This window comes from Solanum lycopersicum, chromosome 6 (genome assembly GCF_036512215.1).
Source record: "Solanum lycopersicum chromosome 6, SLM_r2.1".
Lineage (NCBI taxonomy): Eukaryota > Viridiplantae > Streptophyta > Magnoliopsida > Solanales > Solanaceae > Solanum > Solanum lycopersicum.
The window spans coordinates 44,514,005-44,531,319 of NC_090805.1; the positions used below are offsets into that span (position 1 = coordinate 44,514,005).

The following is a 17,315-nucleotide window of genomic DNA, read 5'->3' on the forward strand; positions in this document are numbered from 1 at the left end:
ATATATCATATATTGATATGTCATTCCTTCAATAAAAATTATAATAAAATATTTATTTTTTATATTTTCTTTTAATATGGATTTCAAATAACAAGATAGTAATTCTAATATTTTTCTTAATTATTGGTTAATTACAAAAATTCCACCTTTTTTAGTTTACAAATTTTCAACATCCCTAAATTTCACGCATCACATTAATGTATTTCGCGCATTAGATTAGTGTATTATGTATAAAATGTACCTCGCGCATCAGATTGATGTATCTCGCGCATCAAACTAATGTATCATGGTAAAATGTACCTCGCATATCAAATTAGTATATCTCGTGCATCAGATTAGTGTATCTCGCGCATTAGATTAATGTATCAACGCTTATATTTTTGCATCCATTATGAAGAATTTTTGTAATTATAAACTTTTAAGGAATAGATTTGTAATTTTGCCTTAAAAGTATGTGATTTTTGTAATTTGTCCTTAATATCAATAATTTTGTGGGCATTATTAATGATAACGAGTAAAGCTAATGCTTATGGGCCCAACAATCATAGCCCAATACATAAAGCCCATAGTAACAAGCCCACTAGAGAAACTAGAAAAACATCCCACATCAAAAAGTTAGTGAAGAAGCCAGCGGCTACAACTTTGTATATAAATAGATCAAGCGCCACATCATAAATCACGCAGCCACGCAATGAGCACATAGCGAACTATTCTTTCGCCTTTTACTAAAGAATACCGTGTGAGCATTGCACATAGTGGCATACGCCTATTTTTGGAGGGAGTAATCCCAACAATACAAGTCTTGAATATTATTTGCTTTATGTATTTACAGTGTGATGTCAATATAAGATATTCAATGCAAAAATAGCTAGATAGTCCAAAATGTATTGTTAAGAGTATCTAATCCTGAACAACCATTTATGAATTAAATAAAGTGTCCGATTGATGATTATTTATAGTAAAAATAATGTATATGATTGTCCCAATAATACCATATAGAATTGATCAGCTAATGTGACTTTTTTGCAATTAAAAATATAGTTTGGACACATTCTGAAAAGAAAACAAACAATCATGAACGATATAATGATCTCATATAAATTGATAAAAATAAAAATAAATTAAAGCTATAAAATTGTCAATGATTATAATGCATGAACGCAGATTTTGGACCCATTAATCTTGAAAACATATTAAATGATTAATTTTTTGGTATATTTTTCTATCTAATAATGTGAAGTAGTTAGTTGTCTCCACAGCTAAACGTCAAAGGTATAATATAATTGATCTTGACATAATTAGAACATACAACTAGGTTTTAATATTGTGTTTAAGTAATTACAACTTCTGATAGTCCAAAAGATCACACATTAATTAATCCATAGTGGTTTAATTTTTAAAAATTGTAAAGGAGAAAAGGGTTTTTTTTTTTTGTTTTCTTTCTGAATTTTTGTTAATATTACCTTTCTTTATTGGAACAAAATAGTTCAAGCTAAATTTTTTTAGGGGATATGTGCATTAAAATTCAAACGATTTATTAATACGAAGAGATATAGTACAACTGAATGGTAAATATCAAAAAAGTTATGCAAATATAATTTTTAGAACTTACTAAACATTACCTATTGTTAACGTCTACAAAAGATTTAGATTGCCACTGATCGGGTGATTATTTCTATAAGATTTGCAATTTGTTCAAATAAAAAATTTAAATGGTAGTCTAAACTCTAAAAGGTTCATAAAGTACAAGAAAGCAAAAAAAAAAAATCATTTAAGAAATAATTATCAAAGAAGATTAAAAAAAAAAATATCATCAGCAAAAATTTGCCAAGAATTCCATTCAAAATTTTATGATACTCTTTTGACTATTACATTGGTTACTTAATTTTTATAGTATTAAAACTCATTGTTTTTTGTATTAATATAATCATCTATAATCGAGAATGATCAATGCTTAAGATTATAGTCTGCTCAAAGAATTTGATATCTTTTATTCTTTTGAAAAATAGAATAAGTATTGTCAATGTGAAAATATGATTTGAATTTATTGAGTGATTTTGTAACCGAAAAAGCAATAATTAATCATTAATTCGAAGGGAAAGAAAATATCCTTTTAAATTATCTTATTTCTCATAAATAAACGGTACATAATGGGAAAACGCATAAGACTGAATCTGCGCGTAATGGATTTTCACATTGCTACCTCTTCCAGCCCTACCTCACACATGTGACTTCTGTATATACATTCAAATTAAATCTCTTTTATTATAAAATAAATTTTAGTGTCTTTTTAAATAAAGTTATGTCGAGGGATTTTTTGAAATAATTGTCCACTTATTTGAAAATTAATGTTTGATCACGAAAATTTCAAATCAAACTTGCAATTATATTTCAAATTTGATAAATCGTATAGAGTATGCTTTGAGTCTATTTTTTTTTTTCACTTTTGAAGTTATATTAAAATACATTCAAGCATGAACTTTATTTCAAATATCCTTCGTAAAATATATCTTTCATGAAAAGTATAATTAAACACAACTCCAATTCAATTTTAACATCATAAATATCAAATTAAATAAAAAATATTAGAAATATATTACCCAACGAGCTACCTCATAAGAAAAAATGAAAAGGAATTCACAAGTTTCTTAATGAGGATAATTTTTTTGACTGATAACATAGAGACATGAACCTCATGAATTTTTTTTTTTTTTTTAAAAAAGTTATTCACATTCAGTGCTTACATTAAAATCATAAATCATATTTAACTGAAGCTTTATTATTATTTTTCCAATTTCCACCTCTTGAAAATTAAAATATTACAAGCAATTTGCATATCAAACACCACAATAGCTTTTGAGAGCACATTCAAGTCTTCTATTTTCCTCTTTGCTAAAGAACTTTAGATAATCAAGATGATTAAATGAGTTAAATAGTAAAGGGTGATCATCATCAACAAGCTCTTTTGGTGTTTCAACCATTAGTGAATCTTCCATGAATGAAAATTGTGCAATGGAGTATCTTGCTCCTTTCTCTTCCCCCATCATCACTCTATGATGTGGAGATTTTATCCTATTGTTGCTCCATGCCTACAATAATATCATCAAATATAAAGACAAGTAAAAGAATTTTTACACTGTCAATATATATTTAATTCTAATATACGTACTAGGTTAATTTCGTGTTGATGATTATTTCTCAAATATTTACTACGTTTCTTAACTTTTCAAAGTTATTATTTAAGTGATCTAATACATAACGTATAAAAGTTTATTTATACAGAGATGGAATCAGAATTTGAATTTTTAATTGTAGAATAGCAATCAAGTATTGGTGATAAATCGGTCGTATATTTAATTTTTAATTGGTGATTTTTTGTAAAATAAATAGGATTTTAACTAAAGTTATTGAGTTTGGTCAATTATATTAATTGACTTCTAACTCCACGTTGGTTTTACACCCTATGTAAATAAGATAAACTCCTAATATTTTGTATTTATATATTATTTCATCTGTTTCAATTTATATATGTTTTGCTTTTCATTTTACTTTTTTGCGACCACAAGATATACAAAAAGGCATTTTTGGCAGGATGTTCACATGCCATCTATATTATTTTTATAAATTTCGTACGTGTAATTAATCAAATCAAGACACACGTAAAATGAAATGAGATTGATACCATGATTGCGTCCCCAGCCATGACGACGATGGAAGAAGGGGAAAGCTCAACTTTAAACCACTGTCCATCTTTCCCTTTGATCTCCAAACCATTAACTTGATTAGTCTGATGAATTGTTGACATGAAGCTCTTGTCTGTATGAGCAACAAATCCCAGTTTTGCTTCTTCTACTTGTGCTTCTCTATATTTCATTACTCTAGCTAGATAATTCACTGATTTGATATGTGATTCATAGTATTTTTCTACACCATAGCTCTCAAAAACCATTTTCACCACCATTTCTTCTAATTCTGCTGCTGCTTTGGAGTATGCTAGCAATGCTTCGCTAACAAATTAAAATTGAAAAAGGAATAATTAATGATTAGTGATCAGGACGCAACTTAACTTCAAAAATTAACTCTTATTATTGTCCAAGATCATAGATGTGAGACTACTAATACGCTTAGACATGATTAGAGTAGACAAGATAATATGGGACCCAACATTGAGTGTGTCTAAATCGCACAGGACTAATTAATGAGACATTACTATTGTCTTGATTTATTTTCTTTTCAAATAAATTGGAATGATAAGTATACATATATTTCAATTTCGATTTATCGTATGGCTACTTCAATCTCAAAACTAGCTCAAAAATTGTGAATTTATCCATAAGAAGATAAAAAGTCATATCATCCACCAACGTGGAACTACTAACACTCCACACACCTAGACCTGACAACCAGAGCCATATAGACAAGATAATATGGAAAGGCTCAACATTGACCGAAAACAATAAATATCTAATTGTATGACTCTGATATCATGATAAGAAAATGAACATTCAAATCTAACTTTACTCTGAAAATTAGCTAAAGGTATGAGATTCACTTCATCCAGACTATACATGAATTAAATTATCATCCCCAATGTGAGATTATTTAACAAAGAAAATATTACCTAAAATCATTGTTTCCATTAGGCCACATGAAATTGGTGAAATTTTGGATGCCTTCAAGTGTATTAGCATTATCAATGCCCATACTCTCATAAAGAGGAATAAATGGGATTTGGCCAACATAACCATACAAAGGTTTACTAGACTTATTTTGTACTTTTTTCTGAGTTGGAAGATCAAACAACTCTTCTAGTGCTTGAAAAACATCATCATGGATCTTTGATGAGACTTTATCATATAATGCTACAAAACAACCATACTCTTCAAGAGCACAGACAGCTTCTTTACTTGCTTTGGACCATGAATTTGTACCTGGTTCCAAATTCTCCATGGTGAAATCAATAACAGGAAGTTTGTGGGTAACTGTTAGAGAACCCATGGATCTTTTTTAATTACTTTTTTTTTTGTCTCTTAATTAATTTCTTGGAATTGAAGTGTGCGACACATTAATCTACATATCTTATATATATAATGGTCTTGATGATATAGGATAATAATATTGGTTTGTGCTGTTTTTGGAGCCATATGACAAGGAATATTTATTTTAATATATATATTTTTTAGGACCATAAGAATGGCGCAAGATTATTAATTTATTTTTTCATGTTGTCTAGGGAGGATATATATGGATGGAGAGATTGTTTCTGATAAGATGTCAGATTCAAGAAAAACAATTTCAAAACATATTTGAGAGGGACATATTAATATTTAATTAAGTGGGTTCCTACAATGACGATAATAGTGATTTCAGATTTAATATAATAAGAACAATGATAATTTACTAGGCTAGCTTAGCTATCAGTTGGAAGCAATCTGTTTAAACTCATTTAACCTTCGATTAGTAATTTACATCTGCACTTTTGATCCTTTTGACTATGCATCATCACAAACTTGATAAATTACTAAGGATTTTCTTCTTGATAAAATAATATTAAAAACGATTTGAGTATAGATATTCTTTTTTATAAGCTCGATATTAAAATCAGTGTGAAGCTCATGTTTACGGGCCCAAAATGCAGGCCCAATACGTAAAGCCCATAGTAGTAGCCCACTGCAGAAACTAGAAAAACATCCCACATCAATAAGTTAATGAAGAAGCCAGAATCTGAAACTTGTATATAAAGAGCTCAAACGCCTCGATATAACTTAAGCAGCCACGCAATGAGCACATAGCGAACTATTCTTTCGCCTTTTACTAAAGAATACCGTGTGAGCATTGCACATAGTGGCATATGCCAATTTTTGGAGGGAGAAATCCCAACAATTCAAGTTACAATTTTTCTGTTTATTATTTAACCTTTTACCTTAACAGATCCATAACTCATAAAGTAATTAACATGCCCAACAAATAGCAAAACTAACAAAAAACATCAATTGTCATCTTCCCTTTGACCTGATATTTAAGATATATTTCTTTAGATCAAATTTCAGTAAATCAATTTGTTTTGATGTAATATCTCTGTTTTAGTAATATACATTTCCAAGATATTATTGATTATACATACACACAATTTTTTTTATATAATATCATTACATTACAGAAACATGCAATCATTTTGGTTGATTTTTTATTTTTTTTTGCATATTTACATAAGAAGCACTTTTTTACCGGGTTGGTACATTGATGCCAATTTGGTCATTCACAAATCGCAAGAATGGCTTATTTTATAATGGTGTTTAGTTTTTATTTCTCAAATTCATGGTCTTTAATTTTTTTTGTAATGATATTATAAATAACAAAAATAGTGATTGAATAAAAAAAATATTTGCAAGTTACTTGTGATTATATAGGCTAAGTTGTCTACTCTAAACTATTATAACATTTTAAGACAATTTATTCATACAAACTAATGTGGATTGAGGCTAAGTTTCCAAATAAACTTGTCTTACGAAATTAGGTCATATTTAAGATATATTAGCCATAATTTTTTCCTTAAATAAAAACAAAAACAAAAATGATCGACGAAAATTAAAAATCACTAGAAATTAACAAATTTTCCTCAATCGGCCCAAATTTGTTAAATTGACCCAAATAAGAAGCTAGTGACCCGGTCCAATACGATACATGCTCTTTTCTCTCTCCTTTGATTAATCGGATTCAAGTAATTGAGATCAGGATCGTTTTGTGTGAAAACTATCAATAATGGCGGGTCCATCGAGCTCATGGTCGCGAGCGTTGGTGCAGATCTCTCCGTACACCTTCGCCGCCGTCGGAATTGCCATTGCCATCGGCGTTTCAGTGCTTGGCGCTGCTTGGTAAACTTTTCATTTATTACTCGCTAGGGTTCTCAATCAATTTTTTGGCAATCTGACGATTTCCGTTGGAATTATGAAATGTTTTAGGGGAATATATATAACTGGAAGTAGTTTGATTGGTGCTGCCATTAAAGCTCCTCGGATTACCTCCAAAAATCTGATTAGGTAATTTGCTTTTTTTAATTACTGCAGCGTGAATTTAGAAGGCTGATACCAACAGAAATTGCTAAAATTTATGTATGTATTTATTTTTGTTTGCCATAAAGTGGAAATGAATAGGTGTATTAGGCTATTAGCTATACTAGGATTAAGCTGATTATTGGCTTTGATCTCGATCTTTGCATAATAATCCCCTTTATTATGATCCATTGCTAACAATTCATGTAGTTTTTAAAGAATATAAAGATTCTGTATAGCTAGCTCGTGAACCAAAAAAAAAAAACCTTGAAAATGTCACCATGCATATTTAAGTGTATAACATGGATTGATATTTGGCTTCAAGTTGGAGTAATTTTTAATAGATGTATTGTTTGTGCAAAATGAGTACTTGAGTCAAGCTTAGGCAGTCCAAAATTTCCAAGTATGTGATGTTTTACCTTACTCTTTACTTGCCTTGGCGTCCGCCACATATGTTGTATCAGAAATTTTGCTTGCAGGTTATGTTTTTTATTCTGATGGTAGTTTGATTCCGAACTGTGAGCTTAATTAGTGAGTTTGCTCTATCATTATTATAGCTCTGTTTAGCAAATAGTAATCACCTGGTGCTGTCAGCCAATGATACATGAGTTTGACGAACTAAACGTTTCTGTGATTGCATAATTTCTATTTGGAAAACATACTCTCATTAAGAGTGGTAATTCTATGTCTGACCTTCATTTGGTCAACTATCCCATTATACTCTGTGCCATCTTCATGAACTTTTGTATACAATCTTGTCCTGCCCTTTATGATACATATTTTAAAGTTATATATAAGAAATGTTATGCCCTGATGAGAGAACAGAGATGTATGGTTCTGGGGTATTGGGACGATTTCTGGTCCTTGGCTTAATATGCTTGTGTACCATATCTTTAAGCAAGTTTGAAGTCAAAGGCTCATAGTCTACCGCATATGCATAATGCCATTATTGATGATTCTTATATTTAGTTTGCTTCCAGTCCCATTTGTGCAATGTCTCAAAAAGTTTCTTCGTCAGTGTAATTTTTTGTGAAGCGGTTGCTATATATGGTGTTATTGTGGCCATCATTCTTCAAACAAAGCTCGAGAGTGTACCTGCCTCGCAGATTTATGCACCAGAATCTCTTAGAGCTGGCTATGCAATTTTTGCTTCTGGGATCATTGTGGGATTTGCCAATCTTGTCTGTGGGTGAGTTTAAAATAGTTTTGTCCTTCTACATGGATTTCTACTTGTGGTTTCAAGTTTAAAGCAATGTTTTTTCTGCCCTTTAATTATTTTTATTCCTTTTATTTCTTTTGAAAAGGTTGTGCGTTGGAATAATTGGAAGCAGCTGTGCTTTATCTGATGCACAAAACTCCTCACTTTTCGTTAAGATCCTCGTGATCGAGATTTTTGGTAGTGCACTTGGGTTGTTTGGTGTTATTGTGGGAATTATCATGTCAGCTCAAGCATCTTGGCCATCCAAGGGTGCATAAGCCTTCACATTATGTGCTTGTTATTAATTTCATAACAAACACGTTAGTCTTGGCCATCCAAGTCTGTGTAAGTCTTTGCATTATTTGTTTGTTGTCAGTGTTTAAGTTATACTGTATTATATGCGTTTGCACGAGTCCTTTTTTGTCCCTTTCTTCTTTTTGGCATTCCGCAGTTGCATTTTGATGTGCAATTACTGTGTCAACTTCTTTTGTTAGTCTGTTCATTGATGTAATTTTCTTAATAAAGCTATTGAGTACTAGTTCATCTGCTCTATTTCAAAAATTGTATAACTTACTTCCGTTTGTACTAAATGGCCCCATCCATAGCCTTTCACGGTTCATTGAGTAACAGATTTTGATCCTCCAGCTTACCATTTCAGGTGGCCAAATAAGGCTAAATCATGTTTGTTTCATTGCATCATTTTGCCAATGAGACTTGTTTCTTCTTTCATGACAAGGATAATTCCTTGTTCCTCCGTACTGCCCCGCATTAGTGAACACTGCATCGGATAACAGGAGAACGAGTGGGAGGAAAGTCGAGGACAATGAGAGATTTATGGTATAAGAAGCAAAGCAAGAGCTGCAGTAGGCATTCCTTCGTCATAGAATCATCTCATATTAATGAATGAAAGAAATCCTTGTCATGGAAGAGTTGTTAAAAAGGTGATATGAATTCGCAGATCTACCAATTCCAAAGACCCATTGACACCATGTTATATTTGTCATGACAAGCTAAAAGGCCAGATTCTAACTTCTTTTAATCATCTGGCTCAAAAAGGTAAGCTGTGGAGTGTGGAGAGATGATAAGTAGTTCAGCCTCTATTCGGATTATATTAGGGGCTTTTGCTTTTGCCAGATCTAGATCTAAGTTTCAAATTTGAGTATAGTCGCATTCAAAAAAGCGTTCTTATTTCATTGCTTTCTCATAGCACAGGGTCAAATAAGTTGCCATGCCCTTGCTTTTCGTACACATATATACACTGCCTGGAAATTTATTTCTGAGTGAGCCTTGTTTGTTTGATAGCAATTATTTTTGGTTTCGCAGGATCTTTGCCAGTCTTGTCCACCATTTTGTTATATGCATTCATGCCCATTTATCAGCTTTTCAAGTTGCAGGCCATATATGAATTATTGTACCTTCATGTTGCTGAGTAAAGTAATGATATGCTGCAAATGTCAAAAGACAAATGGACAAAACAATCTTGAAAAAAGTTTTTTTAAATAACAAGACTAGGATGTGTAATAATTTTGAAAACTTTGTTCATTATTTGTGACTGGTATGTATGATGTCTTTTTTAGTGGAAAACAATTTCAAAATCCTTCTTTTAGTTGAAAAACCTCCAAAGATAGGGAGATGAATGTTTTGTCTTTTAAGAAAAACTTTAGGCTGCCTTAGTATTATTGCCAGCATATAGATTACACAATCAATAGCTAGAGGAGTTATTTTTAATGGGTTATTTGGCATTATATACAAACTCATTAATTTAGCACTACATATTTAGTTCGAGACTTTAATTTGTGAAAAATTATTTTAATTTCTCCAATTCTTATGCAAACTTACCAAATGAACAAACAATAGTTCATAATTTTTCCTTTATATAAACTTCAAACATGATAGGGATAATCTTTTCATGTTGAGTATGAGTTATTTTTCGTAATATATAAGTTTTATATTTTTAACAAATCCGAGCCATACTTGAAATTAGAAATCCTATTGTTTTGAAATTTCAATATAGAGATTGAAGTTAAAATTGAAATTTTCTTCAAGATTCATAAATAAACACCAATTTTAGATCAAGATGCCTAAGGAATTATCATTAAAACAAAAGAACCTTTCGTTTAAATCTCAAATCATATGGCCAAATGCCTACTTAATATTTAGTCCTAACGCCGATGAGATAAATGGTAACCAAATTTTGATTCCCAACTATAGATAATAGAGTTGGAGAGGCTCTGTTTCTCCCTTGAAGAAAAAAAATTAATACTATTTGAACAAAAACCTAACTTCACGTGTCCTATTAAATACTCCATCCTTTTTCAAAAAGATTGGCCTAGTTTGACTTAGAACAGAGTTTAAGAAAAGAAAGAAAATTTTTTAATCTTGTGGTTCTAAATTAAAGTTATGTCAAATGTACTAAAATATCCTTTAATCTTGTGGTCCTAAACATGTCAAAGTTGAAGTTAAAGTGTTGCCAAAAAAAGAAAGAGGTTATTCTTTTTTAAACAAACTAAAAAGGAAATAGAGACATTCTTTTTTAAACGGAGGGAGTAACTCTTTTTCATCATGAACTAATGAAAGAAAAGTTTTGCTAATTTAAACTCTACATTTGTCTTAGAAAATTCATTTTTAATATGTATTAATTTAGCTGAAACTATTTAAAATAGCTAGATTAATCCTAAATACAAAAATTTCAAATTCTGATGTCGTTAATAGCATGTGGTTCCAACATAACAATACAATTAATTATAGTATTAAAATTTTCATTCAAATGTACGTTCGCTTGATTTTTTTATAGAAAATAAATATATAGTGTATGCAAATAAAAACGTACGTCCTAATTTGTGTCTTACATATATCATAAAACACATGCCCTACATACACCTATGCCATCAGAAATGATATTATTATTTCCAGAGGGACACATACTAAATGAAGTACAAGTATATATTTAGGCTAATATTAATGTGTGGTAGGCATAACGTAATATAAGAGTCATTTTCTCATGCTTAATTTGCTTCGTTATTTGATTATCTTCCTTTTGAAAAACCAATCCATCTATGGTTTTATATATAACCCTATAGTTGCAAGTAAATATTTTATATCGATCGAGTGTTTACATCAAACTATATAAACCTATTTATCATGATGTTTAGGTCTTCATATATTATACTAGTGCACTCATAAGGGTGTGTTTTGGTATGACGTTTCCAAAAAATTTTATGTCTCGTCAATCCAAAATATTTCGTTTAGGAAAATCAGTCAATGACACCTAAAAACAAGTTCCATAATTAAGTAAGATTTCAAATTAATTATCACTCCTCTCCACCTACCCCAAACCCTCCACCCCTCTATACCAATTGTATTTTACTAGACTACATATATAAATAATCATGTATGATATTTTTTAACTTATTTATTGAACACTACAAAATACGTAAGTAAGAAATAGGAAAACATTTTTCTTCAATACCAAACACACCCCAATTAATGAGTTATACCAAAAACCTTCTCTATACAAACACGCTATTTTTCACGTACCTCACTCATAAAACGACTAGACTAAGTATGTCATTTATTATTATAATAAAAGATGAGGAAGGACAGTGAGGTTATACGACAATAGCAGGCAAACCAACAGAGACTTGATCAAAATATACAAAATCACACTAGTAAGTCAACCCAATTTTTTCCAAATGGCCAAAAATAGTGTGAGTTATGGTGTTTCTTTATCATATGGTTGGTGGCAGTAAATGTTCACATGAAATATTAGGTATGGCAATGAGATGGTACTGTGGGGAACTCTTATTTGTCCACCATATTATGTAAGATGAATCAAAAGTATGATTAATGATGTTATAGTTAAGAGCGTAACTGAAATTATCTCAAACGTCATATTTACAAAAATGAATTGTTTTAAAAATGTGAGATAGATTTAGAATTATCGACTCATGAAATTAATTAGAATCGATATCAAATGGAATCACTTCGATTCGAATGGGAGAATTTTGCGATGATGAATTAACAATATTAGTTTGTTGTCAAGATCCAATAATTGTAGTACTAGTCCAAGCTTACCCTTAGACACTAGTTTTTAATTAAGGGCAAAAATAACATAAATGAACTAAACTATTAATTAGAACAGATGTGTGGTTCTTCAGTTCGGTTTGGTTCTTCAATTTTTGATATTAGAAAAGTGTGCACGGTGTAACAAACTAAAGTAATTCGGTTCGATTTTTTCTATTTCGATTTGATTTAGTTTGGTATTTTAAATCAATTTTTTTGTGTAGGAAAAATAAAACGAGGACAAAATCAAAGTATAGATACTTATAAAATTTAAAACTATGTTAAGAAATGATGTGTTTCGTCATGGAATACTTACTGAGCTAACGAAAAGACTATATTTACCTTTATCAAGAACATTGTGCCTCCAACTACTTCTCGAGAAAAAAACAAGGACATCGACAAAGATATGTTTTGGTTCCTCTTGAGAATTATTATTTAAAGTTAACAATTGGATTGTACATTTGTTGCTACTTTGATTTGTTCATGAATAATCTAATTTTTATATTTTTGGTTAAGAAAATACCCATATATATGTATTATTTATTATTTATTTTAATAAATGTTCGGTTCTTCGACGCATTGAAATTTTGAGATTCTTACACCAAACACTGAGCTGAAGAATCATTTTCTATAAAAAAATAACGTCAGCATCGAATCGAAAAACCAAAAAACCTAAATGGAAAAACAAATTAGTTCCATTCATTTGATTTTCAATTTACCAATATTCATGTCTGTCCTACTTTTAACGAATGATATAAATTAATTTTCTGTCAAAGTTTGATGGCGTTGCATGTTCTTTACCTTACGATTTTCAAGTAGTTTGGTGACTGGACTTTTCTTTGGGGGTGGCAAGCTTTGCAGTAATCCCTCAGGTTATGAAGTCATCTAATTTGGCAAGCATGAACAACGTGACCTACCCATACAAATATTCAAGATCAAGGTTTGAATATATAAATAGCATCGTGAATTTATTAGTAAATTTTATTTAAATATTTAAGCTATATTTTTGTTGTGATTGAGCATCTAAATACATGATAACATATTTCTATTAATTACTTTTAGTATAAATTTTCAAAAGATTTTTGTTATTTTTGAGGTGTACATAAGTTAACCACTTAAAATACATCAGCTTCTTTAGTTATAAACGTTATCCTTAAGAAAAAAAATCATAAAACCTAGGCTTATTCAAATTGAGGTTGATCAATGTGTATAAATAAGAGATCGAGGTGAAATAGTTTATATCGTTATTAGTACGTGTTTGAAAACACAGACATAAGCTTCTTTTTTTTCAAAATTTGAATGAAAAATGTCTAACAGACACGCTCATTATATATTGTGTTCAAATGCTCAATTAAATCAAACTATATATAGCGTGTTATAAAATAAATACAGTTAAATATACTATCAACATGATCTCTATCAAAAATTTCATATTCAAAACTCGAATCATTTATTAACCTCTCATTAAAGAAAATAGGTAAGCTTACTGCTCTAGTGACCAGTGCTATCTTTGGTGTTTACACTGCGCATCTTACTCCGTTACAAAAATTAAGAGCATAATTAATGCAAATATAATTGTTGAACAATCAAAATAAAATAAATAGATACTCCTTGCAAAATAAATAGTGTTTATTAACTTATTCTTAAATAAATAAATATTTTGAAAAGGAGGTAACTCTTTAGGAGTTTTTGTTTTAAGTAAAATCTTTATATTTTTAAATAAAAGTAAAGTTGAAGAAGATATTATTAATATCTTTTTTGGTTAAATATAAAAAAATAAAACACCACTTATATTAAAATAACCGAAAAGCATATTTAACTATCACCGATCAGGCATGTCGCCAGAGATGTAACACTAGTTATAAAAGTGTTTATTATTGCCGTCTCATATTTGATAGTCAAAGTTATCATTACATATTTCTTTAAAAAGTTATAAATAAAAATAGTTTTTAATATATAATTTTATTTTAAAAATAAAATTTAAGCTAACCCTCATTAATAATATTGCTCATGAGTCATGTCATACATTAAGGGATCGCTTGTAATAAGTTCATATTTTTACGTAATATATGTATAGTTTTTTTTTACTAGATTGGATCGTTTCGATACAAATTTAAATTTAATTAAAATAGAAATTCAAAATATTTTTGAAGTTTCGATGGATACCGCGATTCTGTGATGGACCCCACTTCCCCCGCGAACTGCGAAACGGACGGTCACGTTCTTGGGTTTTATGATCCTGCTTATTTGCCGCCCACGTTCCCCAATTACACCACTCCTCTTATTTTATTTTCTATTTTACCCTTTATTTATTTTATTTACTTTTTAAATATTTGTCTGAGTTTTATTTTATAATATTCTTAAATTTCGTTTTTGTTTATTATATTAAAAATAATTATCAAATAGTAATATTTGTTCAGTTTGAAAAATCAAGAGTTGAGACAATTTGTTAATATTGCGAGGGAATGTCTAAATTTAGTTAATCAAGTAGATGAATGTTTTTTAAATCTATTAATAATTTTTTTTAAAAAAATTAATTCTTTTTCTGTTTACTTAACTATATTACTATATTTACATTAAAATAATTTAATGAATAGTATAATATAATTGGAGCTTTTCCATACCAAAAAGTGCATTTAAATAACGGCGGGAAAGTTTTAATTCTGAATAGTCACGGTAGGTTCATTCTCAAAAAAGAGAAAAAAATAAAAATTGGGGGCAAAATCTTTGGAATACACAAAAGATACTCATTTGTACTAACTAAATGTAAGGGCAAGACAGTCAATGGCAAAAAGCTGCTAACTAATGTAAGGATTAACTAAAAAAAAAAAAAAAAAAAAATGTAAGGATTAACTCAGACTCAGGTACACACTTGGGGTGTTTTGGTCAGTATCTAACTATCGCAGGATTAATGATTTATTTTGTGATAATTTATGTCATTATAAATATGAAATAATTTATTTTATTATTATGATATAAATAATAATATAATTAAATACGTCAATTAAAAAATACAAACTTATATTTCATCACTAATTTTTATTTGAGGATTATATATTTTTATCTTTTATATTAGACAATCCACTAATTTATATTTGCACATTCACATATGTTACTTTTACTTGTCATGATTTAACATATTTATTGAAGAAAATAGTTATTAATATATATATTTTATCAAACTATTCCTATGAAATAATATTTAAGATTAAGTCTTTGAAAAATAATTTTTAAAAATAATATTTCATGTTGAGGTAAAGATGGAAAATATTTTATTTTTTCTTCGTATGTTAAAAATAATAAAATTTTATCTTTAAGAAAGGGCAGATAAAAGTAAATGGACGGTATTATTTTAAAAATAAGGAAATATCCACTTATATAATGACGAAATAAATAAATTAATTAAATTAATGTTAGTTAAAATGGAAATCACCCTAGGAGTTTGACGTTGCAACTAAAACTGTTTATTTTTTTGAAGTATTTTTTTTAAAAATAACTTGTTAAAAAAGTGTTTTCGAAATAAATAAATAAATTATGTTTTGTCTAATTTATTTGGAGAAAAGGAAAGTATTCATGTATTTTAATATTAAAATAATTTTACAGAGAGAAATAATTTTAAACATCTATTATAAAAATATTAGTTAAAAATTATTTTAATTAAATTAAAGCATATTTATATTCAATTTCTCAATCAATATTATGCAATAAATAAACAATTAATGTAAATATAATATTATCAATGATAAATTAAATATAATCAAGAATATCAAGGAAAATAATTTTAAAAATCATTCCACAAATTAGATCACACCATAAATCCACCACAAAAACAAATAAAATCCTTCATATTTTTAATCTAATAAACGAATTGTTGGCCCCTTTATTTTTAAGTATGTAAAGAAAACCCAAAATAATATTACAAAATATAAAATAATAATTTATGAACATAAAATAAAATTTAAAAAAATCATATGAAATGAAAAAATCTTAATCTAAAATTAATTAAATTTACGAAATATGCTAATTAATTAATATGAGATATATTAATGAATATGTATATAGAAAATATACTTTCGACTTAAAAAAGATAATTTTTTTATTTTTTCTTTTGCAAGCAAATCTTTTCAGCTTCTTCCCATTGTCAGAAAAATACTTCCACTCATATTTAAAACACAATTTAAGAATTTATCAAAATATATAATTCTTCGAAATAAATACTTTTTCAATTATCAAATATATTCCTTATTATATATTTGAGATTAAGCAAACAGGAGGAAAATGAGGTTGTGAGAATCTAATTTGAGATTATTTCAAACAATTTAAACTCATATTTATACTTGCCATTTTGGGAGCTTCATCATTAATTGAATAGACTCATCACTCACGTGATGCTAAATCCTTCGATAAAAAATACTCAAATTTATAAGTCTTTTTATTTTATTTTATAATATTAAAAGATATTTAGATATAAATTTAATAAAAATATAAAATAAAAATAAAAATTTATAACTAGTAGATAAATTGACTTGAAACTAATTTCAAATTCAAAATTCGTTGTCTGAAACCAAGAAGTTGGCTTATTAATTAAATTTCTTACATGAATTTCTTTAAAACTTCTTAAGTCTATATTAAATAATAAATTATTGAATTTTTTTATGACCCGTATTCTATCCAAAATAATTAAATTACTCAAAATTTTAAAAAATTGTTGAGTTCTTTTCTTCTTCTATATTTATACTTCATTTAATGAGGCGTTTAAAAAGTAACATTAAATTTAAACCCTCGAATATTTTCTTAAAAAAGAAAAAAAATAACATTTAATTTATGTCCTTAAATATTTTCATAAAAAAAAGAAAAATAACAATTAATTTATGCCTTTAAATATTTTTTTAAAAATATATATTATACTTCAATAATTAACTTTATATAAATTAAAAAAATACGATCTATCTCTCCTATTCGATTTGCGAAGTTATTTCACGCACAACTGCGTATACGGTAAT

General features: G+C 28.5%; 2 protein-coding genes, 1 long non-coding RNA gene and 2 other non-coding genes across 5 annotated transcripts; 4 read left to right on the top strand and 1 right to left on the bottom strand.

Annotated features, from left to right (window-relative positions):
* The first annotated feature begins 682 nt into the window (after positions 1–682).
* Positions 683–798, top strand: LOC112941773 (U5 spliceosomal RNA). Its single transcript, XR_003247341.1, has one exon. It is a non-coding gene; the product is annotated as a U5 spliceosomal RNA (small nuclear RNA).
* A 1,960-nt stretch (positions 799–2,758) lies between these two features.
* On the bottom strand, positions 2,759–5,101 carry LOC101243718 (probable 2-oxoglutarate-dependent dioxygenase AOP1). Its single transcript, XM_004241668.5, has 3 exons — positions 4,622–5,101; positions 3,683–4,007; positions 2,759–3,089 (listed from the first exon to the last, which is right to left on the bottom strand). The coding sequence occupies exons 1-3, from the start codon at positions 4,996–4,998 to the stop codon at positions 2,838–2,840; spliced, it is 954 nt and encodes a 317-aa protein (XP_004241716.1). The 5' UTR covers positions 4,999–5,101; the 3' UTR covers positions 2,759–2,837.
* Positions 5,102–5,771: 670 nt separating this feature from the next.
* On the top strand, positions 5,772–5,887 carry LOC112941772 (U5 spliceosomal RNA). Its single transcript, XR_003247340.1, has one exon. It is a non-coding gene; the product is annotated as a U5 spliceosomal RNA (small nuclear RNA).
* Positions 5,888–6,645: 758 nt separating this feature from the next.
* On the top strand, positions 6,646–8,811 carry LOC101268694 (V-type proton ATPase subunit c''1). Its single transcript, XM_004241667.4, has 4 exons — positions 6,646–6,875; positions 6,963–7,040; positions 8,071–8,241; positions 8,357–8,811. The coding sequence occupies exons 1-4, from the start codon at positions 6,763–6,765 to the stop codon at positions 8,526–8,528; spliced, it is 534 nt and encodes a 177-aa protein (XP_004241715.1). The 5' UTR covers positions 6,646–6,762; the 3' UTR covers positions 8,529–8,811.
* A 97-nt stretch (positions 8,812–8,908) lies between these two features.
* LOC138349169 (uncharacterized) lies at positions 8,909–9,845 on the top strand. Its single transcript, XR_011221799.1, has 2 exons — positions 8,909–9,306; positions 9,574–9,845. It is a non-coding gene; the product is annotated as an uncharacterized lncRNA (long non-coding RNA).
* Positions 9,846–17,315: the final 7,470 nt, after the last annotated feature.

Excerpts from the sequence above, each read along its gene's own strand:
- LOC101243718 (XM_004241668.5), bottom strand. The coding sequence starts at position 4,998 with ATGGGTTCTCTAACAGTTACCCACAAACTTCCTGTTATTGATTTCACC. Across the intron at positions 4,008-4,621 it reads AATGGAAACAATGATTTTAG|CGAAGCATTGCTAGCATACT; the intron begins GTAATATTTTCT and ends TTAATTTGTTAG. Across the intron at positions 3,090-3,682 it reads TGGCTGGGGACGCAATCATG|GCATGGAGCAACAATAGGAT; the intron begins GTATCAATCTCA and ends ATATTATTGTAG.
- LOC101268694 (XM_004241667.4), top strand. The coding sequence starts at position 6,763 with ATGGCGGGTCCATCGAGCTCATGGTCGCGAGCGTTGGTGCAGATCTCT. Across the intron at positions 6,876-6,962 it reads TCAGTGCTTGGCGCTGCTTG|GGGAATATATATAACTGGAA; the intron begins GTAAACTTTTCA and ends GAAATGTTTTAG. Across the intron at positions 8,242-8,356 it reads TTTGCCAATCTTGTCTGTGG|GTTGTGCGTTGGAATAATTG; the intron begins GTGAGTTTAAAA and ends TCTTTTGAAAAG.